The following is a 26344-nucleotide window of genomic DNA, read 5'->3' on the forward strand; positions in this document are numbered from 1 at the left end:
CCAGTCCTCGATTGCCACACTGCTCACATTGCCTGCAAGTTCGCTGAGCTCGTTGAGAAGATCGATCGTCGTTCCGGTAAGAAGCTCGAAGACAACCCCAAGTTCGTCAAGTCCGGTGACTCCGCTATCGTCAAGATGGTTCCTTCCAAGCCCATGTGCGTCGAAGCTTACACTGACTATCCTCCTCTTGGTCGTTTCGCTGTCCGTGATATGCGTCAAACTGTCGCTGTCGGTGTCATCAAGGCTGTTGAGAAGGTTGATAAGGCCACCAAGGCCACCAAGGCTGCCGTCAAGGCTGGCAAGAAATAAGCAACTACTTATTTGTTAAAAGAATGCATATATAAAAAGTTTTAGTCAATGTCAAAAACATGTATTTAGATCAATATTGATTGCGTTTGAGATATTAATTTGTGGTGATAAGATGCTGGTATGAAGATATAGGCTGAACCCCTGCATATGAAAGCCGTGCTTTCAAAGTGATGGTTTAGAACAACCACAGAGTGAACACTTCCCTTCAAGCGTGAAGAAAGACACAACAATCCAAAGTGCCTAGCAATCATTCATGCGCATGCATTTGGGTGGGTGGCAAAACCACAGTGTGACTTGCAGGCATAAATTCACCCTGTGGTGTGTCAAAAATGGCCATCATTTCAATGTAAACTGGCAGTCGTTTCCCTACATAGGGTGGCGAAGCTAATAACTCCATTAAGAGCTAGTGGTTGGTTGTTTTCGATTTTATTGCCAAGATCAAAAAAAATATGACGGTCCGGCATAAGACAGGTTTATTGAAAATTAGAGCTATGTTCGCTGTTCAGATGACATTTGCAAACTTCAATGCGCTCTCTATGTGAATATGGTTTGGGCTTTCAGTGTTGCTTGTGGGCGTTCAAAGTAACAAATGATCATCGTCCTTGGCATGTATCATAATGACAATAAACCCGCGGTTTTACTTTTCCATCCACTTTGCGTCCTTATTTTTTCCCTTCACAGCAAATGTGCTGGCTTATAAGCGCTACAAAGAGGAAATGATCATGCCATGAACGTCATTCTTGGCATGTATCATAATGATTTGGTACCTCTAATATGATCTCTAGGTTTTACTTTCTCTCTTTCCCTTGACTCTATCCTCTCTCCGTATAGTCACCTGTGGTGGCGTGCATCCTTACATCACATTCTTCGTCATGAAACTGTCGCCATAGTTGTGGCCCTGGACAATTAAGCTCACAATTTGTTGTGGTCATTTTTCCAGAACAAAGATGTTCAAAATTGGCGAAACAAAAAAAAACTTTCTTCCGTAGTCACATCATTTTTCTGTAATGCCACACACATTTCACAAAACGTTCGCAAAATGGAATATACTTTGTAAAAGTAATTTATCAACAAGTCATATTATCGATTTAGTTATGTACACGTATAAATACGGCATCATAGAGATGTTTTAAGTGTAATAGGTAGTAGAAGAATAAAGATTTTCTGCCATGAGACGTCGCTACAATGAAGTTACTACATGTTCATTGCCGACCCGTCTCATGGCGCCGCTTAACAACAAGGGCAGAGTCTATTTGAAATAAAAAGATATTTGATCAATACAATGTTCATGAGAATCAGGATCAAAAAAAGTTCAGATTCTTACCTTGCGATGGCGTGGAAGATACCAGTAATACAGCGTGTAATGGCACCAATGATCATCTCAAAGAAGCCAGCGATGGCAGAGACGAGACCAGAAAGTAGACTTGCAATGGAGGAGCAGATCCCAGATAAGCAGGAAAGTATAGAACCCATGTTTGTGTGTTTTAATGAAGTTCTGTAAAATGGCATTTGATCCGCTTTATATATTTTTTGGCGAATGGTAATGATGAAACATTGAGATGTGCAGACGTCGTAATGACCAAATCGTCCATTGCCTTATTTAGCAGACTCGAACGAAGCTGGTTAAGTTTTTCCCCCTATTTTCTCCGACTACCAACCAGTACAGGACAATGACGGCATTCACGTCAAATCTTTTTTTTATCTCAATGGCAATCAAATCATACAATAGAGAAATTTCAGTCCGACTGTGCTGGTTTTTGATTTCTGTGTAAGTTTTATGTAAGAGAAGAAAAAGGGGGATGTTTTAGTTGGCTATTTTATGCCTTGACAGCTTCAGGTTGCTTTGCCTGCTCATCTATGATATTCAGTTTTGGTAAATTGGACTTTGCAGCCGAATCAGCAGCTTTGCGGCCCTCTGCCTCCTCCTTTCGCTTCTTATCGGCCTGCTTGAGTTCCTCGGCCTTGATGCGGGTGGCGCGGGCAATCTAAAGATAAATCGTAACTGAAGGTTAAAACGGGTTTTCTTCCGTCTGACCAAAATAATTACCCAACTTGGGCATTTGAAGCATGTTCTGTTGGGTCATCGATTATTTCTTGTCTATTGTTTAGACTGACTGACGGTATGAAGCATAGCCAAATATGTATGCCCAAAAAAAAAAAATTGATGACCAGGTCGTTTCTACATTGAACAAAATTTGCGTAGTGCTGTCATTGATGCTTGATTTGCTGAATTGAATTGATGGTTGCTTTGCTCTTTCTTATCTTTTCCTTCTCGCCACCAAGCACAAAATCTCGTCCGAGTGCTCACCTCTTTGGTGTGATGCAAGCATTCTAAGTAATCATCACGTTGTGCGATGCAGTCTTGGGGTGCATCGGCCATAGCATAGCATTTGTTGAATTCTTGCCAGAAATTGAAGCATCTGCCTCGACCTAGTTTCGGACACGATATTGGAGATCAGTAAAATGCCCATGTTGAAGAGTCGCATAGATGAAGTAGCCATGTTAGGACTAATGAAACAACAACACCCCAACATGTCATCGTTGTGGTGCATAGCTGATACGTCTATCCATTTGGCTAAAATAAAAAGCTGAGATGGATAACATACCACCGTTATAACCGAATCCAGAAGCCATATTAAATGCGTGCCGTCTATAAAGTGAGGGGAAATTAGAGTAGCTTTTTGCAAAAGTGGAGCTTGACTGTTGTGGTGTTCTTTGTGCTGGACCTAGTTTGCTGACGTCTACATCACGTGACTTTAAACCACATCGCTTTCTATTTTTTTGATTATGTGGTCTGAAGATGTGCCAGCTATAATAGTCACTGTACAAGATCACTCTCGAACACTCATGACAAAAACCCTAGCAACCGTTGATTACTGGAATGCTCTATTTTATTTATTTTAATTTTATGTTTGTTACATCTTTCTGGAAATCATTATTCTACAAATTTTTTAGTGTTTAAGAAAGGCCTCCAACTCATCTAGAGCTTCCTTCTCGATGATAAGTTTGTCGAACTTGAGCAGGCTGAGAACATTAATCTCATCAAGACCCAAAACTCCACATCGTGACAGATTACCTGCTGCCATTTCGAGCTTCGCATCCGGCTCGTTAGCCATGATTAAGATGGATGAGTTATCAGCATGGGCAGTATCCAAGATGCGCTGAAGCTCCTTGGTCTTGGGGGTTTTGAGAGCTTGAAGACTATCAACCACAACTAATTGATCTTGTGCGTACTTGGCGCTCAAAGCAACTCGAAGTCCCATCAATTGAACCTTGTTTGGCAAATCGGTAGAGTGGTCCCTAGGCTTAGGTCCGAATGCAATACCACCTTGTAAAAACAAATTGGTAATTGTTTAATTCACAAGAAGTGTTTCTCTTACTCTTTGATATGATCTGCCTTACCTCCTCGGAAATGAGGTGCTCGCATACTACCAACACGAGCTTTACCGCGACCTTTCTGTTGCGCTCCCTTCTTACTTGTACCCCGAACATCTGCACGTCCTTTAGTTGATTGTGTTCCTTGACGCAAATTATCTCTTTGCCAAACAACAACACGTTGCAAGATATCTCGTCGGATAGGTGCTCCAAATACACTACGCTCAAGCTCTATGATGGACAGTGGTTCGTTGGTATCAAATTTGCGCAGGAACGACTGGACAGGTTGTGTAAAAGGGGTGGCGGGAGCTGCATAAAAGTAAATGGATTTTGGGTTAATATATACTGTTTCTTAGTCCATGTTGCCATTGGAATGCTGCTAACGTACTTTCAGTGGCATAGCTGGCCATTAACCTCTGTTGTGGTGCGAGCAAAGGCTAGAGGTAACGATGAGAGTTAGTGGAATGGAAAGATAGAAAGTGATGCTTGGAGTATAAATAGGAAAGGCTAGTTACCCTTGCCACGGTAGCTGGCAGTCGTGATGCTAAACCTAGCTGTTTTATGAATGACATTGGCAAGATTTGAACCAAGATTCCTCAATTAGCCAGGCTATTCTTTACTGAAGTGATCGAAAAAATTCAGAAAACACAAGGACGCAAGCACGTGATTTGGGTGGCTGGGACAAATGGAGAAGGGATTTAAGCAAATCCAAACAAGAGAAAAAAATTTTCCTTCCTCTTTTCCTCAGTTACACTAAATAACATGGCCGTTACCAAGACTGGATCCGCTACCAAGAAGTCTGAGACTCGCAAGTTTGTCATCGACTGCTCTGGTCCTGCCTCTGACAAGATCTTTGATGTCGCTGCCTATGAGAAGTATCTTCATGATCACATCAAGGTCAATGGCCGTACCAACAACCTTGAGGACCAAGTCAAGATTGTCCGTGCCAACGACAAGATCACTGTAACTGCTTCCATCCACTTCTCCAAGAGATACCTCAAGTACCTTACCAAGCGTTTCCTCAAGAAGCACCAACTTCGTGACTGGCTCCGTGTCATTGCCTCTGACAAGCAGACTTACCTTCTCAAGTACTACAATATCAACCAAGGTGAAGATGAAGAAGAGGATGACGAGGAATAAGTGCCTACTGCCTTCATGGTTTGAACTCCCCTTTCCCTTCTACGTTTGTAAATAGCCTTCTTCCATTCCACCTTTTTCCTTATCTACATTTATATTCCATAAACCAAAACCCACGGGCGTGATGACAATGCAGCCCTGGCAATTTGCCTAAATCACAATGTCTGACGATTATATCGCTCAAGTTCATTGAGCCATCATCTGATGATGATGAATGTGTTAGAAGTATGGACCGAATATTTTTTTGTTCCTGAGATAATTGAATTACTTTGTTGTGTCTTCAAGGTAGGTTAGCTTCAAAGTGCTTTTGCACAATATGCATCGTCATGAAATCGAATTTGGGTCATGGTTGCCAAAGCCATCTGATGAGACCTCTGGCATGGTCGAAACCCAATTTTCATCGCTGCAAGAGAATGATGTTACTGTGCGATTCAAAACGATAGCCTTTTTACAGAGAGCAAATAATAAAAAAGCTTTATATATTGTTAATATTATTGTTAATATTTGATTTGATTTAGTAGTATTATGTCTACAGAGTTTGTATAATATTACAACGAGTGTTTCTTGTCAATATAGCCAACTGCATTAAAGGCTGACATGTCAGGATTGCGGGTCTTCCACCAGTAGCTTGTAACACTTCCACTCCAAAGAGCAGTGATGTGTCCTGCAGAGTTCATGTACCAACTGTCGCATTGGCCAGCCCAGACAGTTTGTTTCAGATCCTTTTGAAGACGCTTGACCCATTTTTCTTGTACTGCTTCCTTTACATCCAATGAAGCGATATTTTTCTTCATCATATATTCAATGCATTTAATAGTATATTGTGTTTGACTGTACGATACAAGATTGTGTGAGATGCGTATGCCTACTATACCAGATACAAATAAACAAAGTACTTACATTTCAATCATAGTGACAACACTGTTGTGGCCAAGGCCGGTGTTAGGACCAAGCAAGAAGAAGCAGTTGGGGAATCCAGCGGCGGAAATACCATGGAGCGTCTTTGGGAATTCACCTCGCCACAAGGACTTGAGAGATGTGCCATTTTTGCCATAGGCTATGAAAATAATGGTTATGTTTAGTTTTTTGCGCAACAAAAAGGCGTGCTCGTTGAAATTGACTTACCATCGAAATGTCCCAAGAATTCTTGTACTTTATAACCAGTAGCAAGCACAAGAACATCGACTTCGTGAGTTTCTCCAGTAGAAGTTATGAGTTTGTTTCCATCGACTTGAACGATCTTTTCATTGATGACATGCACATTATCTTGCGCAAGGGTTTCCAAGTAGTTCTCTGACATGGTAATACGCTTGCATCCAGGGGAATATTTAGGAATAACCTTAGGGATAAGATCTTTTCGGCCACGCTTCTTGAGAACCTGTCCCATGTGATATGACAATACAGTCTTGAAAATGGGACCAACGATATTATAATACACGAATCCGACGATTCTTAATTCGTTCTGAGCAATAACTGTGAGTACTGGCGCAACAAAAGATCGGTAATGAATGGCAGTTGTAACTCACCAGAACGTAAATGCTACATCTGTGCAACCACATGATAATCGGGAACCAGGTAAATAACTTTTTGACCCATGATGAATATTTGAACTGCCGGCGTGGCATAACCCAAGCTGGAGTACGTTGGTAGCTGACCAGGGACTTTGCATAAGGTGCTACCTTGGGAATGACTTGGATGCCACTATAAAAGGGATGGATGAACATAATGTTGGCTTAATTTAGCAAGTGCGTTTCATATTTGGGGTAAAAAAAATTACGGAAACATTCGTACCTAGATCCACTGCCAACCACAGCAACTCTCTTGTTAGTCAATTCTTCCAAAGATATGTCCCATTTAGCAGTATGAACGACCCTGCCCTTGAAGTTGTCATAGAGTTCAGGGAAGTGAGGCACACCGAATGGTCCAATGGCCCCATAGCTAATGATGGTGGAAATGAGTTCAACATGTTCGCATCTGAATCTACATGTCCCTCCATTGGGGACTTAAAGCAGGGCTCTGCACTTACATGATGTCAAAATAAAGATATTCGCTTGGACCTTCTTCATAGTTGCCCTGGGTATCCCATTTCAAGATGGCTCTTACTTCTACTTTCCATTGTTGAGAATCCTCCAGCCAGGTTGCATTCACAGCTCTTGTCTTAAACCGAGTTTGTGCGTAAATGTCGTACTTTTTGCCAATTGATCTGAAATAAGCATAAATTTCAGGTTGTGAACTGTAATTCTCTGACCAATCTATGATGGAGATAGCGTTAGCTTTTGTCATAACATGTATATTTCCTATTTCATAACAGTGCATAGATCATACTTGGATTGGGGGAAAATGATAGAGAGTAGAGATGAGAAGGAACATCACAGGCGCAACCAGGGTATTTGTTAACATTCCATGTACCACCAATGTCATCTTCCATTTCTATGATGGTGGCCTTGATGCCAAGCTTCTCTTTGAGCTGGACAGCAGCACATACACCGCTGAATCTGTTGATTGATAAACCCACATTGCAAATCCACCGTTAGCGTACAGGTTTTCCAAGAGTCTAGAGACTGTTTACAGCGAGAAGGAATGCATTACCCAGATCCTATGATGCCAACAGTAGGCTTGCGCTGATACGTATTTGATACCATTTGTGTTAAAGATGTTGATATCCAGTGCTAGGACTTGGAAAATTTATATTAGCCACAGCTCAAAAAGCCGTCACCGTCAGCACAATTGTACCGTAATTGGAAACCCCACCTAATCACAGTGAAATTGACTGAACGCTTAAAGCATATGATTATTGGGCCTTACTCATCTTTATGTTTCTCTTTTGGTAGAAAACTTTGGGTCAAACTCTCAGATGTACAGTTTGGCTAGCCACGTGGTTTTCTTTGTTGTCTTGGCCTTTCCACTTATCTTGACCTACGCGAGTGAATAGGTAGGTGAAATAATGATATTGATTACCATGGATTCGCTCAGATCACTCCAAGGATTCGTGCAGATGAAGTGTCTTTTTGCAGCTTTTAACAGTATAGGAACCCATGCTTTTCAGCTTTGAGCTTATTTAAATGATAGTACAAATACGTAATGGCCTACAGAGGTTCATTTTGTGTTCCACAGTGGAGATAAATGAAGTAAGATGTTACAAATGTACTTTGGATCTTAGGTAGCAAAGTCTTCCAAAATTATTCGAATACAAAATAAGGTATATGGCCAGGCTTATTTGGCCGAAAATGAATGTATAAGTGACAGGATGCTTGTATCAAATACTGCTATGACCAGCCAATAATTGTGGTAATAATTTTTTTTTACCACCAAGATGGTTTTTGGCGTGTATCCTAGAAGTAGAAAAATGGGGCCGTATAACCAAGCGAACGACAGTACGCATAAACATTTTGTACGTATTTTTCCGCCTTCCTAATTTGAGCGGGTGAAGGCATCACGTGCCCGCTCGAATGTGGGGAAACAAAAGTCAGTTTTTCACGGGGCGCCAACTGACAAGTTGGTTTGAACAGAATACAACTTTCTTCCTCAATCATCATGTTTGACGTCTTCCGCCGCAAATCAGTCTCTTCCGATACTCAAAACCATCCTGTCACTGAACAATCCAAGCGTAGAAGTAGCAAGTCTACATACCTTACTTATTCACCCAGTGCTTCATCCGACTATAACTCGGAGCTGAATCGATTGGACCATGCCCGTATGGCGGCTGGAATCATGCGTTGCAACCGACTTTAAAGCACTGGATACTGTATATATCTAACATTGGCATCACTGCATGCCTCTGATTTGACTTCATATGTATATACGTTGTCCATACTCTTTTTCTTTTTTCTGTGTGAAAATTTTTGCCATAGTTATAACCGATGATGTTTGCCAGACTTCCCAAATCTGGTCATCATCTCGGTGCCCCCCTTCCATCGTTTTATTACCAATAAATATGAATATTCAAATTTAAATCATCACTAAAAGCCTACTTAGTGATTTCGTGGCCTTAACACCAATAGTGAAAGAAAGAACAAATGCATCATGACATATTTTGCCACTCGCCTGGGCTGCAAGGTACCCATGAACACCTGAAATTTCTCGGGCTCTCGAAGGCGCTTTTTCTTGTTTACTTACGGTGACTTCTCCTGAGTGGTAATGGTTGTCAAATGGCCATACATAATTTTTTTTTACTTGTAAGCTGCTGCAAAAGGCAGTTGAGGAAGTGCAAGTTCACGAGACTAATAGACAGGCTGAGAAAATATACTGTATCAAACTTTATGGAGCTTACTGATATCAATTATGAAGGGCCCTTTCACACACATAAGGGCCGGTGTCAAAAAGCTGCTGAAACCTACTGGCAAAAGTCATAAAGTTCATGCAGGAAGCTTGTCATAGACCTTAATTATTTGTTGAACACGTTGTAATTTCGGTTGTCCCAAGCCGAATTCTCTTCATCTACCACACTTTGCTGTAAATCCGAATTTATCCACATCCGTTACAGAGATAAATTACTTGCGTTTACGTTATTCCAGCAATTTCAATGAATTTGATAAACATACGAAACATTCAGATAATGAATAAAATTACATAATTTCATAGGAAGTGATTTTTAGCTAGTATGATCTAAGCAACAGGCGATTGACAAGTGAACGATGTACCGGCACCACTGGACTGGAAACCTTCCTGGATGGCCTCTCCACTTGTGTACATACCGAGACAAGCAGTAGCCAAGGCAGCCAAAAAGAAAAGGAAGTTGAAAAGCTTGACATACCAGCGCTTGGTAAGTCCGCGCTTCCAGCGAGACCAACTAGACCAGGTATCTTGCACCTGTCCGGGTTGGCCGGTCTGTTCATCAATGTACTCTTCGGTCGAAATGGCATCACGTTGAACTTCATATCCCAACATGAGGAGTGGTGGGAAAGTATAGGTAAATTGCAGAATGCAAACGGCAGCGACCAAACTCGAGATATTGCTGAATTGTGGAATAGCACTGGCAATAACAAAAGCAAAGGCCCAATAGCCAAGTACAAGGAAGGTCCATGTAATACGACCAGTAACTGAAGCCATCTTAGGTCCATTGAGGAGATCCAAAATGATAGTTTGGTATACAATCTTGAGACCAACGTTTCCGTACAGGCCAGCTGCGATCAACGCAGAAACAAGAGAGAGGACATTGGTAGCGGTTTGGAAACCATAGTTGGAGATACCTTGGTTAGCAGGGTTGATGGTGTACTGACCCTGGTAAGAATACACGAAGATACCGTACATAACGTAGCTGAAGGTATCATAGCAATTAGCAACGATACGTTTCTGTTTAGGGCAACCCAAAAAAATTGCTTTGCTTACCAGACAAAAATGACAATTTGAGCCATAGCCATACCCTTGATAAAGTCAAATGGACGTCTCATTTCTGCCATAAAGTTAACAAACATCATGGCGCCACCATAAGAGTAGACAATTTGCATAATGCCGACGATTTTCTGATTGAAGGTAGTGTCAATGAATGCGCCTGTCACGATGGCGGTACCAGTCTGTCCGTTTTGCAGACCAGCCGCAAGATAGTTAGGAGCTGAATGGGCAACCACACCCTGCAAGAGATACGTTAATTTTGCAATGTCCAGGTGTCATGATATGAATTAAATATTATTTACATACCATAGTAATGAAGATAACAACCAAGTTCATCCAAATAGCAGAGTTTGCCAACCAACCAAAGTTTTGAAGAGAACGAATTTGACCGACAAACATTCCTGCCAAAGCCCAGACAAGAACAAGAACACTGAAGCAGACACTGGCATTGGCAATTTGAGATAAACCCTGGCCGTTACCGAGGATAATGACAGCAACGTTGAAGAGAAGTTGAAGAGATTGGAGGACATTGACAACGTGCTCAGCAGTCTTGCCAAAGATGACACCAGCCAAATCACTGTAAGTACGAACTGGATATTCATGACTGTCCAAAGCAAGGTACATGTACCAGATTTGCCAACCAGTATATGCAGCGGCAATACCCATGAAGAAATAAAGAAGAATACCAGGGACATAACCAAGTTGAGAGAAAGCCCAAGGGCAACTCGTAGGACCAAGAATATCGGTAGTAATGAGGTAGAACGCGCTCATCCAACCTGCAACTCTCAACGCACGCTGTGCGTCAGCCTTGTCAGCATCGATATTCCAGCCGGTAACGGGATGGTAGCCATCGGTTACAGCGACATCTTCGCCATCCTTTCCATAGACACCCTCGTTCTTCTCAGAGGTATTATGAGAGAAAGTGTTGGTGATCTTGACACCTTCGCGACGACGTTGCAGGGCAGCAAGGTACATGAGAACAGTAAAATTGGGTTTGGCCATTGGAGTGGCTGTCTCTTCGTTTTCAGTCATCACATCTTGTGTCTTTTCGACAGGTTCTTGCATTTGGTTGGTCATGGTTACTGTATAGCCCAAAGATTTGGCTGCTCTGAGATGCTATCGATAGAGGGGAAACCCGATATCCTCTGGAGGGTTTCGAAATTTATTTTGCCTTTATATGGCGGACACAACTTAGTTATCCAAATCGTTCCAATTTCCACCCGCCGGGACTTGATCTTTTCAAGGATATATTGTCCTTTTTAAGTCGAACTACAGCTATGTCCGAGATAGTGGAAAATCGTTAAACGTTCGATTGCTGTAAAAAATACAAATGATCTGTACAAGACTATGCTCAAACGATATTTGCGCAATAGGTATTTACATTCGTGTGGTTTATCTGTAAGTGCAATGCAGTGTGGGGCCTTCAGTTCTTCTTTTTCTTAAAATAAATAAATTCCATGTCCACTTGGAATTAGTTAGAAGTGAGTTTGCCAAGTATCGATTGCTGTGATGATGCTTGGAACGCCACAATTTGGTTTTTGATGCGGTTTGAATACTCCAACTAGACCATGTTATATGTAATTGAGCAAGATGAAACCTTGATGATTTCCTTGTACAATATCTATATGTTCAATATGTATTGAAAATATTCTTTTTCGGCCACATTCCAGTGTTATGGGACACATATTCGCACGAGATATAACATAGCGTGAGAAGCTACAAACACTTTTTCGAATGGATTGTGGTCGGGTAAAAGTAAGTCTGCACTTATCAGTTAAGCTGAATCTCAAAAATGAGTTCATTTGATGACTTGACGGTTAATAGTTTGCTGATCCGCACCGTAACGATTGGCGAGGGATTACACATCATCTGAGCTGAAAACTGTATTTACCATTTGAGGCAAAATTGATCAGGTCCGCTATCGTCTGAATGAAATTCGTGTATCAATTCTCTTGTGCTTTGTTATCAAAATCGGAAAGATGGCGTATACAGAGGTGCGTTTATGGAGATGGAAGAGGTTTTATCCATGTTCTTTTGCCCAAAAGTGAACCATTATCAGCACCAGCTTACAATTGATGCCACGCCACAGCACTGCGTTCCGTCTTCCAGCAAACAACGCGAGTCTCCACAAAAAACAACTTTGAAATAATTCATGGCAGCACTGTAATTTTATTCAATAGGTGGAAGAGCAAAAGTCGGGTATAAGATTAACTCCAGAATAGTGTGAAAATAGGCCTTGCCAAAAGTAAATAAATTCTAACCTCGGCAAAATGGCTTCATGGAGCGGTGATACGAGTAAGTAATTCCGTGCCTACCTAAACAACGCAGGTAATTGACTGCACATCTGGGACGAAAGTAGAAAAAGAAGCAGTAGCAATGTACCTCCCGTAAGGAGACTGCAAGTCAGATTTTCCCCCTTTTTTCATGCTCCAAAATGTGACTGTGCCTTACTGGACAGCGTTGGATCTTACCCTTTGCATTTGGAGACAATAGATGGATTCCAAAGTCGTTCGAGTTGTTTTCACCGCGCTTTTGCTGGACATACTTGCATTCACGGTGATATTACCACTTCTGCCCAGATTACTGCAATTCTACCGATTACAAGAGGCTGGAGATGAGGTTAGCAAAGTCTCGTTGCCCATTGTTTTACTATTCAATCCACTGCTAACTGACCCTGTCCAAAGTCTACAATACTAGGACGTTTATTAGCTGTAGTAAACCAATACAAGCATCTTATATCAAGCACGAGAGCTACCAATGATGTTCTAACGGATAAATGGGACCTCGTTCTTCTTGGAGGATTTGTTGGTTCCTTATTTTCGTTTCTTCAATTCCTGGTATCACCTTATATCGGTAAAATAAGCGATAGCATAGGGCGACGAAAGACTTTGTTATTGACCATGGTAGGGTGATTACGTTGGTTGACTGTGTATGAAGGGAATGGCCTCGGCTAACGTGTACAATTTGGCCAGATTGGAAATCTTATATCAACGGTCCTGTGGGTATTCGCAAGTTCGTTTGATGCCTTTCTCTGGGCAAGAATTGTGGGCGGTCTTAGCGAAGGCAATGTTCAGCTTAGTATTGCTATCATATCAGACGTCACAGATGATCAGAATCGATCAAAGGGATTGGTGGGTTTGCGTTGGCTTTAGACTGAATGGTTGTGGCTTAGACCGTTAACGTTAAACCAAATTGACATCATAGGCATTGGTGGGTATAGCATTTGCCATTGCTTTTACCATTGGTCCTGCTCTGGGAGCGTACTTTGCATCCTATGACCTTACTCGTATTAGCCCGGCCCTGGTTGAATATGGTGTATATCCTTTCTCAAGTCCTGCCCTGGTCGCTCTCGTCCTTCTCTCAGTCGAAGTGCTCTACATCATGGCTTATTTACCAGAGACATTCAACTCACGTCAAAAGAAGGAAACAACAGATGAGAAGAAAGTCCAGCAAGAAGCTGAAACCCCCGGGCAGATCTCGAAGCGCTTAGCAAACTTAAGGATTTTAAATGCCATCCATGCCTTTCACTTGTTCATTTTCTCTGGCATGGAATTCACTTTGGTTTTCTTGACCTTTGATATCTTTGATTATACCAATATGCAACAGGGAAGACTCCTCGGCTTTATAGGCATCATGTCTTCTCTTATCCAGGGAGGTTATGTTAGGCGGAAGGCACATGCTGTAGGGGAGAAGAACATCATTCTGCAAGGCGTCGTTGCTTGTACGCTAGGACTTTTGATGTTTACGATATTGGCTCTGTCGCGGGACAGCATGGCATTGCTCTATGCTGGAGCATTTTTCTTTGCTGTCACCAGTGGCACTGTCGTCAGTTGCCTGACCAGTCTGGCAAGTATGCAATGCATTGACAGTGATCCTCGCTTAGCGAAAGGTCAAGCGTTAGGAGTTTTTCGTAGTCGTGGCCAGCTGGGTCGCGCATTTGGTCCCTTGGTTGCTTGTGGAGTCTACTGGGCTTATGGTCCTGTAGTGTGTTATGGACTTGGTTCAATTTGCATGCTTATTGTTACCGCTACTGTGGTTGCCTTTATTCCACAACCTCAAAAGGTTAAAAAACAAGACTAGAGAGTAACGCTTTTACGACACACACAACCCCCAATCCACCCCCTTTCCCTCCTCTCCGATATTCGGCCAATTGTAAAAAAAATAGTACGTTGCATCTACTGTGTCAAAAAAAAATTATACATTATAAAGTAAAAAATGGGTTTGTGAGATGCAAATCACTTTGTCTAACGGGCTATGATGTTGTAAAACAGTTCGGTAAAGGAGCTGATCCCTAGTAAAAAACTTAAGCTGCAAAGTAATTGCTGGGAATAATTCCTTCAGAGCCATCCTGCTTTCTAGCTTGCCACCAGTTTCCTTTTTTATCCAGCACCTCCAACACTTCTCCTTTAGCAAAGGAGAGCTCTGTTGCATCTTCGGGATTGGCTTGATCTAAAGTGGACACATTATGTGGATATGAGTGAGTAACAATTAATTCCACAGATATTTTTTTAGCAAAAATTTGAGCGATCCTTACAAGCATGCAATGCAGTGACCTTATCGATGGCAGCTTGACTATTTGAGGCTACGTTCTCGACCGATGAAGGAGGGAGTGTGCTTTGTACTTGGGCCATATGAGGGACATGCGGAGAGTTCATTACCGGAGCAGAAGCCTGCATCATGATTGGCTGTGCAGGCTGGCTGAACTCTTGGGCATTTACAAATGAGCCTTGGTTGTGAGATGGTGCATACACCGATGAACCTAAGGGGATTGATCCTGCCTTAAAGTTGTTTTGTTGTGGAGGTCGGGAAGCGATCTGCAGGCCGTAAACCGAACGATTGATAGCAGAGTTTTCATCACTGCCAAAAATAATCACCCATGAAAACTGTGAAAATAAGAGATATTTGGTTAGAAGGTAATCAGTCTATGGTTGTACGAAGTCGGTCTCTATCCAATTAAAAAAAAAATTAGTTAGCTGTACCTGAACGATAATCAGAAAAACACCTCCGGCTCCAATAGCTTGAGCCGCACTTGAACTTGAGTTAATGAAATTTCCAATAAATGAGGTCAGCATAGCAATACTAATGCTCAAGAATGATAGGACCTATTGGTAACAATAACTTAGTATTTGCGTAGAAGGTGAAGAAAGGTCCCATATCCCAAAGAAGAAAATTTTTTGAATTCCGTCGCCACATCAGCCTCAGTCGCGTTGCGCAGGGGCAACCGCAAAGAGTTCGGTTCAACGGAATAGTCCTCCCATTGACAAATCAGATACTTACCACCAAACGGTATTGAGGGAAAGCATCGATTGCGATGACAAAAAAGATGCCACCGAGAACTAACAGTTCGAATATGATTGTCCACCAGAAGCCTCCAAGTCCTTGGAAGATACATGCTGCAATAAAGGCGATAAACCATCCAATCTGATTTGAAGCAGTATGCGTTAGTTAGTTAGCGGCGCATATCCACTTTTCCAAAAACCATGATATGCATGTCGCATTCATTTATTACCATAGCAAACACTCCAGATAGGAGAATGATGGGGTTGCCGGTTACGTTGGAGATGTCGAATGCCATTGATCTCTGATGAGGCTGGCTGGGGAACAGCAGAGTTTTATCGTCGTAATGTCCGTTAATGGTGGGCGATGGCGAGATGTCACTTTTGAAACAGGTATTAGAGTAGCTAGTTTCTTAAAGTGAGCCAACAATAAAGGTTATGAGTGGAGAAAAGAATGGAAGGAAGGAAAGATGGCAGGTAATAAGTGAAAGTTTGTACAAGCAAGCAAAGCAAGGTGTACAAATATTTTTTTCTGCAGATTGGCCCAGCCATCTATTATTATTAGGCTTCTGCTGCTGACCTTCTTGATCTGGAATGGAACACAATCCTTAAGCGTATCAAAGCATTCAATTTGTACATCACAATAGGTAGCTTTGACAAAATGTTTTATTCTTTTAAAATTGATTTTGTGGAAGGCTACATTTTGAACAAGCAATAGCCACAGAAACCATCAGATAGAAATGAAAAATGCTTCTTCATTTTACTGTTCCTCAGAAACATGGGATTAGAAAGCTTATCAAAAAGAGCTTCTTTCACAGCCAATCAACGTCTTAACGGAGCTGTAGAAGAGGAGGTGAAGTATGTCAGTATCATAGGTAGTGAGTAAAGCAGTACAGGTATGAACATACCTTGTGGAAGCCAATATCGTTGGCATACTCGCGGAAGCACTGACGGCAGATGTTGAGGTTGTACTTGCGGATGAGACCAGCCTGGTGAGCGCAGACGCGGCTAGAGAATGAAAGTAAAAAAAAATATATATATTTAGCATTGCAAAACAGGGGACAATACTATATTTCTATCAGGTTGCCATTGCTTTCAGTGCCTTTTCCTAGTAGTCATCCAATCTTCCCATACATGACATGTCTGGTTGGATTGACGTCCCGGGATATACTCAAACACTTAAACATGCTTTGTAGCAAAGGCGTAACTGATAGCAGTAAAACAAGTTGCAGTGGATGGTAGGATGTGGACATGGACCTTAGCGGAGCCAAGCCACCCGAATGGTAATGTAACCACATACATCTGCAATCTGCTCACAAATGTTGCAAGATTCACTCACCACTGGCGAGAACCCTTTCCGTACTTGCGAGGGCGGGAGAACCAAACGGTTTCGTGAGACATGTTGACTATGTGAATCTGTTTCCGAAACGGAGGAGGAAAGAAAGAGGGAGAAAAAACACTTGGGTGGCGGGTAAGATTTTTGTTAGAAAATTTTGCACAGGCTGAATCTGATTGGATGTCATTTTTTCTTTGGCTGAAATCACGTGAGCTTCTACGGTTCTTGACCTCTTGCTGTATCAAACTGCCATCAGGCAACGAACTCTCAGGTCGCCGAAGTTTTGGTCAATCAACTGTAGTCTACAATCAACTTGGGAATCTGAATTTGAGCAGCTTATATTGTTTACATGGTATGGTATCAATGTACTATCTGTTGATATCTTCATTTTTTTTCCTATTTTCTGTAGTGTATCGTCTCGCTCAAATGTGTCATATCATTAGCAGATCAAATATTAAAAGAGAGACAGCATTTATATAACGGTTATGGATCTAATCAATAAAAAACTGAATTACATTTCATTGTACAATGAAAGTAAAACGTGGCTTAATGCACTAATGACAATAAACCTGGAGAGCCTTTGCCATTATCTTCTACAACTATCATTGACGCAATGATATGTGAGTAGGATCAGTATTCCGTGCCATCTTTATATAAATTGTTTCTGCTACCATAGCCACACATTAACCAAGTACCACAAGGCCAACTCGCAAAGCCACTTTTGCAAGCTGGTTTAATGAACACCTGCAGTTTACTGTCTAGCGATTGAGCGAACCTAGCAAATGTTACGTAAGGGTATGGCTACTTCATACTAAAACTCTTCCACCATTATATATATTGCGCCTCCCATGTTCGTCGGTAGTTGATGACAGAGTTAGAATCTCGGGCAGCTCTCCAGACAGCTAAAAAAAAATTCCTTGTGGAACAATAGGTGTTCGTCATGGCCTGATCCCGAAGATACTTTATGTGGTCAATCAATAAAAAGTGTGGTCAAACTTTTATGCACTCCACGACAATAACTCTCGTATCCGTGGAACTTGGTCAATAACGCCACGCTTCTGAACTTCTTCTTGGCTGAGTCCACTACGTGTGCCGGCGCCACCATCGCGAACTACAGTCGGCGAACCAGTGTTGAGGTAACCTGGCACGAGCCGCTGGCTAAAAAAAAAAACGCACACAAAAAATAAAATGTCTAGAATCTTGCGTCTCTTTTCCCCAACTACTACCTTCCTTTCTCTACTATCTTTTACCTCTCGCTCCTTTAATATTCCCTTGCCATCACTTGGCTCCACCTATGCGACATATCAAAGCCTATGAGTTTATATTCTGGAATTTGCTGATAACGGCAGCGCTGGCAAATGTTACTTTACCAACGCCGTTCGATACTGGATACAACTATGGCCTGACTTCGTCCTGCGATAATTTTTTCACGGCTTTCCTCAGTAGTACCTCCTTTCAAGCATGCCCGTCCTTTGGATTCTTATTGACCAAAAGCAATCAATTCAACCAAATTTCGAGAAATAGCTCAACCTTAACCCCTGTCCTTCAAGGTGTATGCGCTACGACCTCTGATCAATGTGTATCTTTAATGAAACAATATGCTTCACAAATGACCGATTCTAAAAACTGCGGAGCCGATATTCAGAGCAATAATACCATTGCTGTAGCTACACTTTACGATTTCGAGAGTTATCAACCTATGCAAAGTGCAGGATGTCTGCAGGATACCAATGGTCAATATTGCTATGCTCAAGCACTAGGTGAGTCAATCGCATGGTTTAAATCAAAGTTTATATTACTTTGAGGTTGTTTTGGGAAAGATGAGCAAGAAGGTCTCCCCCCCCTTCCCATATTTCTAAACTTACACATTTGTACAGCAATGAATCAAGGTACCTCGATTTATTACTTGCCCGTCGGCAGTTCAATGCCTAATTCAACCTACACCAAAATGAAACTTCAGTGCAATGATTGTAATTCGAAGATCCTCTCCTTGTATTCCAACTATTCAACTGTCCAGTCCGAGCCCATAATAACAGTGTGGCGTCAAGCACTGACAGTCATCAATGAGACGTGTGGAACTGCATATCTTCAGTCGGCTGGCATAACATATACTTCGGCAGCTTCTTCTAGTAGTAGTTTTTATCTTGCTGTCCATGCTACTTTAATCATGTTAATAGCTTCAATCCTCTTATAAAATGTAAATCGTATATAAAACTAGATACAGCTGAATGCACGCTGGGTCATACACGTTTAATATTTTTTGGGAAGGCTTCTGGTAACGGAGCCACCGAGAAAGTCCGTCACATTTTTTTTTTGACCTCGCAAAAAGTACCGGAAGTGCTGTAGCAAGTGCTAGACATTACAATGACTTCGATTAAATCGCTTACATTACAACTTCAGCAACAATTCTTGGCTGACCGGTCCAATGTTTCTATCCCTCTTTTCAGTGAATGTTTAGAAAAATGCGCAACTCAAGTGATCAGCGATCCAGACGTTCGTTCCGAGCTAGGCTTATATACCCCATTCTGGCAACAGATTTCCCAATGCATAGACAATCTTAGAGACGAGCTAGCTCAGGACCAGGACGACGAAGCCATCAGAGTCCTCTTGGTGGATAACCTTCGTCTAGCGCGGAATATTGTCGCGAACGATGCAAATAATCAAGCTACTGCCGTGTAAGACAAATCTTCGCTACGATCAATATGCAGCAACAAACCATGTATTCATGTTTATTTTCAATCTTAGAGCTAGTGGCATTTCTAGTCATATAGAAAATATGTTGGCGTGGTGCTTATTGGAAAACATACCAGAGAGTAAGCGATCGAAGGAAGGGAAGAATTGATGTGAGTCAAAGCAAAAGTCTAATTTCGAGCAACGATAGATCGGCCAGTCACCCGGATGGGAGTGCAAGCACTATGCAATATGGTGACAGGCAATCCAAAGCAACAAAGCATATTATGGACGGTTTGGATGAATGACAGTGGATATTCCGCCTTGTTCACGTAAGTGGATAACTTTATTTTTTTGTAATCTTGAAATGTTAAGATGAAACTAGTCAAGTTCGGCAGCCTTCTCACTGTTGTATAAACGTTTTTTCCAAATTAGAAAGATGCTTTTGACAAGCGATGACATAACTCTTATGAGCACTCTCGTTTTAATTTTTAATTGCATAAGGAACGATAGTGGGCGATGGTAAAAGCTGAAAGTTTATATTGTCAAGCACGTCGTACAAAACAACGTTTTAACCCAACGAAACTTCTCTATGAAAGCCGTATGTTGATAGAATCCCAAACAGGAAAAGTGATTCTCAACTGTCTTTTAAAGAATGCAGAACTCGTGCTTGACGATCAAAACACCCAAAACTTTGAATTAATGTAAGCTGAGCACAGACAGTAAAACTTCGAAAACGTGTTAACGGAAATGACTGTAAATACTAACCCAATTATAGATTTGCTATATTTGAGCAACTGGTTGAGAACGGGTTGTTCTCAAAAGCATTCAAGAGGTTTGAGTCAAATGGCGGGTGAGTGGAGCATATGTCCAGAGAAACGCAAGTCAGCTGGTTTACCCCACAAATTAATAATCTGTGAATAGAGCGGCACTGACCAGTAACCAGACCATTTTACTCAAGTTATACGATTCAGCCCTACATCGGCATCAGTCTCGCATAAGCCTCAATGAGTCAGATGAAAAACTGCTGATCATCACTCTGCGAGATACATGTGCCCTAGCGGTGGAAGCTTTGCGTAAGTTACCCAACGTCTCAACGTCAGCTCTGGGATCAGGTGACACTGGTGTGGAGAAGAATGTGACCGAGCCAGATGCATCGAGTGACGATCAAGACAACGTGCGAATGACGGTTGAGGATACAGCCAACGCATATACCGGCGTCATTTTACTACTGCAGATGCTTGGTACTGCCATTGTGGATTCCAGGTGTAGTAAAGAACTCAAAAATGTATTGATCAGCAGTGGTTGTCTCAAGGCCAGTTTGGGTAAGGGCAATTTTGACCATGGAAAGTTCTACTTGGGGTAACACCGAGAGACAAAAGTAAGGTTACCACACACACCCCACTTACATTACAAATATAGATTTGCTGGCACAAGCCGAACGTAAGATCCCACGCATCACGAAGTCGATGGGAGATATTGTTAGTGATACGGATACAAGCAAAGGCAGCATGGGATTCATGTACATCAAGAGAGATATTGTAAGACTAATTGGTGCGCTGACTTACCATGATCGGCGACTGCAAGATGAGGTACGTTACAGAAGGGAGAAATTGCTTATTCATGGTTATTGTACAAAGATAGCCTGGTTTTTTTTTTTAAACAAAAAAAAGCTTACGATATTATCTGATTCTGGAATAGGTCCGAGAGCTTGGAGGTATTGGTCTTGTTCTTAGTCAGTGCAATATCGATGATGCCAATCCATGTAAGAAAAAAAATCTCATTGCAAAGAATTCGTTGGCGTAGTGTTTCTCATTGTGGATGCTGGCTGACGGACTCGAAATTCTTTTTTCCCCATAGACGTAAAAGAACATGCTGTTCTCGCCATGCGTAACCTCCTGGAAAACAACCTAGAAAACCAAGCTATTGTCGAGCAGTTGAGCCCGCAAGAAACTGTACCACATCCAGTTTTAGAGGAGATTGGACTGAAAACAGAACTTCGTGATGGCCAAGTGAATATCAAGCGATGAAGTGTGGAAAAAAGTGCGCCAGGACAAAATTTTGGGGGAAAATTGAGGTACCGAGGCCGTGACCTTATGGTCATAGATTTTCGTCAACCCCCCCAAATCTGACTATAGAATAAAAAAATACCTTTACCCCAGCAAATCTTCACTTTTCTCTCTTTTCGTTATTTATGTCAGCTCCTCAACAGTTTACCGTTAACGTCCCAGGAGCAGTCCAGAAGGACGGAGAAACCCTCCCAAGAAGACATTTCAAATTCGCTGATGCCTTGGTCTCTCATCCAGACGATGTGACCACCATGTGGGACGTGTTCTGCCATGGAAATAAAATTGCTGGAGGTAAATTACAAACACAATATTGAATATCCAAGTTTCTGTTATATCAATTTTGAGTGAGCCGTCGCCTTACCTTTACTCTTAGATAGGGACTTTTTGGGTGTGCGTCCCATACTCAATGGCGTAGCCCAACCGTATGAATGGCAATCTCACAATGCTGTAAAGCGCCGCATCGAAAATTACGCCAAGGGGTTGCAAAAATTGGGCCTCGGTCGTCAAGAGTCACTTGGTGTTTATGGTGTCAACCGTCCTGAATGGGTGAGTGCTTATTACTATGACCTAAAAAATCAACTCAGCGACATGGCTGATGATGGTCCACTTCATTTATAGACCATGACTGAACAAGCCTGTTATCGTAAAGCATTCATCATTGTCGCCCTTTATGACACGCTTGGCGAGGAAGCTATTGAATATATCGTCAATCAAACTGAAATGAAGTACATTGTGGCTACATCCGATAAAGTCAAGCGTCTAATCGGCCTGAAGAACATTCTTCCTACTATTAAGTACATCATTGTCATGGATGACTATGAAATTGCCAGTGACCGTGAAGCTGCTAAGGCTGCTGGTATTGAGCTTCAAACTTTCACTGAAGTCGAGAAGCTTGGTGAGGATGCTGCTGAAGAGAATGATCTTCCCTCTCCTCAAGACATTGCAACCATTTGTTACACCAGGTACTTTTTTGGACTGGGAAGATGCTGTAATTTATGTCCTCCCGTACTCATCTTTTCTTTATCCGACTCGGTATTTCCATTCTCTTCTCAGTGGTACGACTGGCGCTCCAAAGGGTGCTGTCATTACACAAGCTCAATCCGTTGCTGTCATTTACAGTATCGTAGCAGTTGGTGACGCCAATACATTTGCCAAGGTTGACTACACCGATTGTTATATTTCCTACCTGCCATTGGCCCACGTGTTCGAACGAGCTGCTCAAGGTCTGTTTGTATACACTGGTGGTGCTCTTGGTTATTATCAGGTATTGTACTGCGTACCAAAATAATTCTGATTTTTATTTACATCGTGCCTTATGAATTTTTCTCTATCCTTTGTTTTTTAGGGCGATACCGCTAAACTTTTGGATGATATCGTCGAACTGAAGCCCACAGTCTTCTGCTCCGTCCCTCGTCTATTCAACCGTATTTACGACAGAGTATTGTCTGGTGTCAAGAGTAAGGGAGGCGTGGCCGCTGCGTTGTTCTTCATGGCCTATGAAGCTAAGAAGGCCAACCTCAAGAGCACTACCAAGCACTGGTTGTGGGATCGCCTTGTCTTCGGCACGGCAAGTATTGTATACGGGGTGGAATATTTTTAAAAAACTGTGTTCCTAACGTCATATACCACTTCTAGATTCGCCAACGCCTCGGTGGACGTATTCGTTTCATCTTGAGCGGAAGTGCCCCTGTGTCTCCCGACGTCATGGACTTTATGAGAATCTGTTTCTCTGCCGATGTTTATGAAGGATATGGTCAGACTGAGAACTTCTGCGGCAGTTGTTTGGTAAGACTGAAGATTCATGATCACTGATACAAGTTCATGGAAGTACTCACTAAAAATCTTGCAGACTGTTAGCAAAGACAACACTACTGGTGTTGTCGGTATTCCCTTCCCTTGCTCTGAAATCAAGCTCGTTGACGTGCCTGATATGGAGTATACCTCCAAGGATCAACCCTTCCCTCGTGGAGAGGTGAGTTATTTGAGACATCATGGTTTTTTTTTCCATGGCTTCCACTCAGGCAACAGGGCACTGACATTACGGAATTTCTAGATTTGTATTCGTGGTAACTCCGTCATGAGGGAGTACTACAAGAACCCTGAAAAGACTGCGGAGACCCTTGATGAAGATGGCTGGTTGCACACTGGAGATATCGGTCTTTTTGATGAGTGTGGTCGTCTTGCTATCATCGATCGTCTGAAGAACATCTTCAAGCTGTCTCAGGTACGAATTGCCCTATTTGTTAACCCCAAATCGACAGTGCACGCTAACATTTTATTCTAGGGTGAATATATTGCGCCTGAGAAGATCGAGGGTGTTTACCAGAAGCACGAGTTGATCGCTCAAGCCTTCGTCTATGGTGATTCTTTGCAATCAACATTGGTCGGTATCATCCACCCTGATAAGGACGAGCTTCTCAAGTGGGCTAAGGCCAAGCCAGAGTACTCTGATAAATCATTCGAAGAGCTTTGTGGTGATGCAGCAGTGAACAAGGACGTCTTGAGTGCAATGGGAGCATTTGGCAAGCAGAACGGTCTCAAGGGCTTCGAACAAGTCAAGAAGATCTACTTGACTGCTGATGAGTTCACTGTTGACAACGACCTTTTGACCCCCACTTTCAAGCTTAAGCGTGAAGTTGCCAAGAAGAAGTTCGCCAGTGAGATTGAGGCTATGTACGCTGGTAGAAGCTTCAATTAGTTCATTTCTTTGTTCCTTTTGTCTCCATCCATTTTGGTCGTCCCTTTGCCCCATTTTTCCCATAACCGATCGCAACCAACACATATCAATGTTATTCCTTAATTGCCTTTTCCCATAAACACAAACTTTTGACGCATACCAGTTACGCTCACAACGTCTGCCAATAGAGAGCTGCACATGTTTAGCGCTGGCAGATTGGCTAGCCCAAAGTTGCAAGTGAAGGCAAATTACACATTTTCATGTCGTACTTTAAAGAAGCCGAGATGGGGATAAAAAAAATTCTCTATATTGAAGTCGGGCAAGTTTGTCTGTTTGCATGGAGGAAGAAGACAATAGCAATTCTCAAAGAAAAAGGTGGGAAACTTCATGTGCCCTCTATGAGCTATGGTATAATGCTATGAATACACGGGGGGGGAAGGGGTAGTAGAGGTCAGAAAGACGTGGGAGCGGGGGCATTAAGAGGAAGTGAACAAGAGCAAGGAAAAAAAATAAAAATGCGGGATTGGCGGTTGGATGGAGGATCCGGTGGTGTTATGACAAACTGATAAAAACAATGTGCAAAAATGATTATCGATCCTTTACCGCTGCGTCTTGATACTGACCATCTCGTCAGGTGAGACGGATGTGCCCAACAATGAGTCGTTGGATAACGACGACTTCTCCCGTTTGGCCCTTTCTGCCATTTCCACATTACTGATGGCCCCAGTTAGTTAAACTGTTTTCAAACATGAATGCTAAACATCAATCAAAATATCCACTTACGTATACCAAACACCGCCGATTAGGGTCAACATGATTCCGGCAGCGTTGGTTAGGGTAATATTAAGCTTGAAGATAATGACGGCAAGGATAATGGAGAGAACTTGTTTCACATTACCAGCAACGGTCATGGTCAAAGCACTGGTTTTCTTGTTGGCAGTGAAAGAAACAACATTCAAGAAGAAGGCAATGATACCGTTTGCAACCAGAGCAAAAAACAAATTCCATGAAAAGCTAGTGCTCACAAAAGCTTGAACTTGAGCCATTTCTCCGGTGACATAAGAATAGACTAGGGTTTGAAGAAACGCCAAAGGAGACATGCGCAACAACAGATCGAGTGGGTGAAGCTTCAGGCGACCCACTTGAACACGGTTGGTGACAACGGTCTTGACAGCAGCAAGAACCGTACCAAGCACAGTTAAAAAGAAACCCATAGCTGTATAATCGTAATCTCCAAACGTTGCAAAGGCAACACCAGCCACAACCTATAAACGATGGCGTCGGTGTAAGCTTTTGGTAATCAGTGACGATCGGAAAACAAACGATCCACTTACCGGAAGTAGGGAAAGATAGGTCATTCCGGAGTACTTCTTTTGTAAGAAGGAAACGGACAAAATGATGGTGAAGACCGGAGTCATAGCTCTAACTACTTGGTGAAACTGTTCAGGAGGATAAAAAAAGACGTGAGTGGGGATGAATACGGAATTTTTGTGGAGGCGCATGTTGTTGTTATTGTTGTGTCCCTCCAACTTCCTTCGATAACCGGTGGTATGTACTTACGGGAACTGTCACCAAGTTTCTATGATTTTCGAAGAACAAGAAGGATAGTCAGTGACACCATTTAATAATTTCTGGGTTCATCAGGGCAATTGGTCTCCGCCCCGAATATCAAATATTATCTATTTTTCGAGATAATGAAAGGATCGCCCACACTTACAAGGATACGTTGCTGATGGCGATATTGATAGTGTAGAGGACAGAAAACATGAGCATAACCATGTTTTCCCGTTCACCAAGTTTAGCGGGAGTGAAGATTCCCCAGGACCAAAACAAGTATGAGCCGATGGCTCCACACAGGGTATGGATGGCGGTCAAGGTCCAGGGAAATGGGAATTGAAAGAGTGACAAAATAATCTTGTTGTATAAAGTCAATGCCAAGTTGAGAATAAAGTAGAGGGCAAGCCAAGCCATGCTAGAATCCATTAGCCCATTAGAAGGTTGAGATGACCTTGAAGTGAATGGCAAACTCGACATCGGATTTGTGGTGAAAGATGATGAACGAACCTGTGCCTGCCCAGTTGGTCTAAAATTTTTTTTTTAGAAACGAATGTTGCTCCAATTTAGGAACCCGACTAAGTGGTAGAACTCAGGCGAAAATCTTTTA

General features: G+C 42.2%; 13 protein-coding genes across 13 annotated transcripts; 6 read left to right on the forward strand and 7 right to left on the reverse strand.

The window, feature by feature from the left end:
• On the forward strand, positions 1–309 carry K450DRAFT_180845 (uncharacterized protein; the record flags this gene model as incomplete). The annotated part of the gene is made up of 1 exon (XM_051584348.1): positions 1–309. A coding segment is annotated over one exon (309 nt), but the record flags the coding sequence as incomplete, so codon positions are not given.
• Positions 310–1956: 1647 nt separating this feature from the next.
• On the reverse strand, positions 1957–3014 carry K450DRAFT_261893 (uncharacterized protein). The gene is made up of 3 exons (XM_051592380.1): positions 2916–3014; positions 2618–2739; positions 1957–2381 (listed from the first exon to the last, which is right to left on the reverse strand). Exons 1-3 carry the CDS (start codon positions 2941–2943, stop codon positions 2319–2321), a joined length of 213 nt encoding a protein of 70 aa, XP_051440413.1. The 5' UTR covers positions 2944–3014; the 3' UTR covers positions 1957–2318.
• Positions 3015–3178: 164 nt separating this feature from the next.
• Positions 3179–4347, reverse strand: K450DRAFT_261897 (uncharacterized protein). Its single transcript, XM_051592381.1, has 4 exons — positions 4200–4347; positions 4073–4121; positions 3712–3993; positions 3179–3637 (listed from the first exon to the last, which is right to left on the reverse strand). The coding sequence occupies exons 1-4, from the start codon at positions 4254–4256 to the stop codon at positions 3261–3263; spliced, it is 765 nt and encodes a 254-aa protein (XP_051440414.1). The 5' UTR covers positions 4257–4347; the 3' UTR covers positions 3179–3260.
• A 68-nt stretch (positions 4348–4415) lies between these two features.
• K450DRAFT_261900 (uncharacterized protein) lies at positions 4416–5147 on the forward strand. Its single transcript, XM_051592382.1, has one exon. The coding sequence runs from the start codon at positions 4447–4449 to the stop codon at positions 4822–4824; it is 378 nt and encodes a 125-aa protein (XP_051440415.1). The 5' UTR covers positions 4416–4446; the 3' UTR covers positions 4825–5147.
• Positions 5148–5357: 210 nt separating this feature from the next.
• K450DRAFT_284357 (uncharacterized protein) lies at positions 5358–7463 on the reverse strand (the record flags this gene model as incomplete). Its single annotated transcript, XM_051593503.1, has 8 exons — positions 5358–5652; positions 5722–5878; positions 5947–6283; positions 6348–6522; positions 6613–6759; positions 6848–7073; positions 7147–7316; positions 7411–7463. 8 exons carry the CDS (start codon positions 7461–7463, stop codon positions 5370–5372), a joined length of 1548 nt encoding a protein of 515 aa, XP_051440416.1. The 3' UTR covers positions 5358–5369.
• Positions 7464–9380: 1917 nt separating this feature from the next.
• On the reverse strand, positions 9381–11127 carry K450DRAFT_215763 (uncharacterized protein; the record flags this gene model as incomplete). Its single annotated transcript, XM_051584844.1, has 3 exons — positions 9381–10078; positions 10150–10391; positions 10459–11127. The coding sequence occupies 3 exons, from the start codon at positions 11125–11127 to the stop codon at positions 9427–9429; spliced, it is 1563 nt and encodes a 520-aa protein (XP_051440417.1). The 3' UTR covers positions 9381–9426.
• Positions 11128–12512: 1385 nt separating this feature from the next.
• K450DRAFT_261905 (uncharacterized protein) lies at positions 12513–14601 on the forward strand. The gene is made up of 4 exons (XM_051592383.1): positions 12513–12771; positions 12837–13055; positions 13125–13283; positions 13357–14601. Exons 1-4 carry the CDS (start codon positions 12646–12648, stop codon positions 14230–14232), a joined length of 1380 nt encoding a protein of 459 aa, XP_051440418.1. The 5' UTR covers positions 12513–12645; the 3' UTR covers positions 14233–14601.
• On the reverse strand, positions 14344–15941 carry K450DRAFT_261907 (uncharacterized protein). Its single transcript, XM_051592384.1, has 5 exons — positions 15662–15941; positions 15430–15573; positions 15132–15254; positions 14687–15035; positions 14344–14601 (listed from the first exon to the last, which is right to left on the reverse strand). Exons 1-5 carry the CDS (start codon positions 15725–15727, stop codon positions 14456–14458), a joined length of 828 nt encoding a protein of 275 aa, XP_051440419.1. The 5' UTR covers positions 15728–15941; the 3' UTR covers positions 14344–14455.
• Positions 15942–16202: 261 nt separating this feature from the next.
• K450DRAFT_261914 (uncharacterized protein) lies at positions 16203–16916 on the reverse strand. The gene is made up of 3 exons (XM_051592385.1): positions 16768–16916; positions 16337–16436; positions 16203–16267 (listed from the first exon to the last, which is right to left on the reverse strand). The coding sequence occupies exons 1-3, from the start codon at positions 16827–16829 to the stop codon at positions 16259–16261; spliced, it is 171 nt and encodes a 56-aa protein (XP_051440420.1). The 5' UTR covers positions 16830–16916; the 3' UTR covers positions 16203–16258.
• A 784-nt stretch (positions 16917–17700) lies between these two features.
• K450DRAFT_261917 (uncharacterized protein) lies at positions 17701–19020 on the forward strand. Its single transcript, XM_051592386.1, has 2 exons — positions 17701–18524; positions 18642–19020. The coding sequence occupies exons 1-2, from the start codon at positions 18059–18061 to the stop codon at positions 18956–18958; spliced, it is 783 nt and encodes a 260-aa protein (XP_051440421.1). The 5' UTR covers positions 17701–18058; the 3' UTR covers positions 18959–19020.
• A 66-nt stretch (positions 19021–19086) lies between these two features.
• K450DRAFT_261923 (uncharacterized protein) lies at positions 19087–21753 on the forward strand. The gene is made up of 10 exons (XM_051592387.1): positions 19087–19439; positions 19510–19577; positions 19646–19766; positions 19870–19956; positions 20034–20138; positions 20213–20287; positions 20359–20759; positions 20872–21026; positions 21136–21199; positions 21295–21753. Exons 1-10 carry the CDS (start codon positions 19129–19131, stop codon positions 21462–21464), a joined length of 1557 nt encoding a protein of 518 aa, XP_051440422.1. The 5' UTR covers positions 19087–19128; the 3' UTR covers positions 21465–21753.
• K450DRAFT_261931 (uncharacterized protein) lies at positions 21547–24321 on the forward strand. The gene is made up of 9 exons (XM_051592388.1): positions 21547–21794; positions 21877–22049; positions 22122–22465; positions 22557–22767; positions 22849–23070; positions 23139–23288; positions 23353–23475; positions 23557–23727; positions 23788–24321. The coding sequence occupies exons 1-9, from the start codon at positions 21629–21631 to the stop codon at positions 24199–24201; spliced, it is 1974 nt and encodes a 657-aa protein (XP_051440423.1). The 5' UTR covers positions 21547–21628; the 3' UTR covers positions 24202–24321.
• A 458-nt stretch (positions 24322–24779) lies between these two features.
• Positions 24780–26151, reverse strand: K450DRAFT_275648 (uncharacterized protein; the record flags this gene model as incomplete). Its single annotated transcript, XM_051593179.1, has 5 exons — positions 24780–24894; positions 24964–25445; positions 25515–25619; positions 25741–25759; positions 25898–26151. 5 exons carry the CDS (start codon positions 26149–26151, stop codon positions 24780–24782), a joined length of 975 nt encoding a protein of 324 aa, XP_051440424.1.
• Positions 26152–26344: the final 193 nt, after the last annotated feature.

This window comes from Umbelopsis ramanniana, assembly GCF_025399195.1.
Source record: "Umbelopsis ramanniana AG unplaced genomic scaffold K450scaffold_91, whole genome shotgun sequence".
Lineage (NCBI taxonomy): Eukaryota > Fungi > Mucoromycota > Umbelopsidomycetes > Umbelopsidales > Umbelopsidaceae > Umbelopsis > Umbelopsis ramanniana.

What these genes read in the sequence shown, in the direction of transcription:
- K450DRAFT_261893 (XM_051592380.1), bottom strand. Translation starts at nt 2,943, where the DNA reads ATGGCTTCTGGATTCGGTTATAACGGTG. An exon ending in TGGATTCGGTTATAACGGTG is followed by an intron (nt 2,740 to 2,915) that starts GTATGTTATCCA and finishes GTCCGAAACTAG; the next exon opens with GTCGAGGCAGATGCTTCAAT. An exon ending in GCTTGCATCACACCAAAGAG is followed by an intron (nt 2,382 to 2,617) that starts GTGAGCACTCGG and finishes ATGACCCAACAG; the next exon opens with AACATGCTTCAAATGCCCAA.
- K450DRAFT_261897 (XM_051592381.1), bottom strand. Translation starts at nt 4,256, where the DNA reads ATGTCATTCATAAAACAGCTAGGTTTAGCATCACGACTGCCAGCTACC. An exon ending in GGCCAGCTATGCCACTGAAA is followed by an intron (nt 3,994 to 4,072) that starts GTACGTTAGCAG and finishes ACTTTTATGCAG; the next exon opens with CTCCCGCCACCCCTTTTACA. An exon ending in AGCACCTCATTTCCGAGGAG is followed by an intron (nt 3,638 to 3,711) that starts GTAAGGCAGATC and finishes TGTTTTTACAAG; the next exon opens with GTGGTATTGCATTCGGACCT.
- K450DRAFT_261900 (XM_051592382.1), top strand. Translation starts at nt 4,447, where the DNA reads ATGGCCGTTACCAAGACTGGATCCGCTACCAAGAAGTCTGAGACTCGC.
- K450DRAFT_261905 (XM_051592383.1), top strand. Translation starts at nt 12,646, where the DNA reads ATGGATTCCAAAGTCGTTCGAGTTGTTTTCACCGCGCTTTTGCTGGAC. An exon ending in TACAAGAGGCTGGAGATGAG is followed by an intron (nt 12,772 to 12,836) that starts GTTAGCAAAGTC and finishes CCCTGTCCAAAG; the next exon opens with TCTACAATACTAGGACGTTT. An exon ending in AGACTTTGTTATTGACCATG is followed by an intron (nt 13,056 to 13,124) that starts GTAGGGTGATTA and finishes CAATTTGGCCAG; the next exon opens with ATTGGAAATCTTATATCAAC.
- K450DRAFT_261907 (XM_051592384.1), bottom strand. Translation starts at nt 15,727, where the DNA reads ATGGCATTCGACATCTCCAACGTAACCGGCAACCCCATCATTCTCCTA. An exon ending in TCCCTCAATACCGTTTGGTG is followed by an intron (nt 15,255 to 15,429) that starts GTAAGTATCTGA and finishes TGTTACCAATAG; the next exon opens with GTCCTATCATTCTTGAGCAT. An exon ending in GGTCACTGCATTGCATGCTT is followed by an intron (nt 14,602 to 14,686) that starts GTAAGGATCGCT and finishes TGTCCACTTTAG; the next exon opens with ATCAAGCCAATCCCGAAGAT.
- K450DRAFT_261914 (XM_051592385.1), bottom strand. Translation starts at nt 16,829, where the DNA reads ATGTCTCACGAAACCGTTTGGTTCTCCCGCCCTCGCAAGTACGGAAAG. An exon ending in GGAAAGGGTTCTCGCCAGTG is followed by an intron (nt 16,437 to 16,767) that starts GTGAGTGAATCT and finishes TTCATTCTCTAG; the next exon opens with CCGCGTCTGCGCTCACCAGG.
- K450DRAFT_261917 (XM_051592386.1), top strand. Translation starts at nt 18,059, where the DNA reads ATGCGACATATCAAAGCCTATGAGTTTATATTCTGGAATTTGCTGATA. An exon ending in TTGCTATGCTCAAGCACTAG is followed by an intron (nt 18,525 to 18,641) that starts GTGAGTCAATCG and finishes ACATTTGTACAG; the next exon opens with CAATGAATCAAGGTACCTCG.
- K450DRAFT_261923 (XM_051592387.1), top strand. Translation starts at nt 19,129, where the DNA reads ATGACTTCGATTAAATCGCTTACATTACAACTTCAGCAACAATTCTTG. An exon ending in AGGTTTGAGTCAAATGGCGG is followed by an intron (nt 20,288 to 20,358) that starts GTGAGTGGAGCA and finishes ATCTGTGAATAG; the next exon opens with AGCGGCACTGACCAGTAACC. An exon ending in ATCGGCGACTGCAAGATGAG is followed by an intron (nt 21,027 to 21,135) that starts GTACGTTACAGA and finishes ATTCTGGAATAG; the next exon opens with GTCCGAGAGCTTGGAGGTAT.
- K450DRAFT_261931 (XM_051592388.1), top strand. Translation starts at nt 21,629, where the DNA reads ATGTCAGCTCCTCAACAGTTTACCGTTAACGTCCCAGGAGCAGTCCAG. An exon ending in GTGCTCTTGGTTATTATCAG is followed by an intron (nt 22,768 to 22,848) that starts GTATTGTACTGC and finishes TTTGTTTTTTAG; the next exon opens with GGCGATACCGCTAAACTTTT. An exon ending in ACATCTTCAAGCTGTCTCAG is followed by an intron (nt 23,728 to 23,787) that starts GTACGAATTGCC and finishes ATTTTATTCTAG; the next exon opens with GGTGAATATATTGCGCCTGA.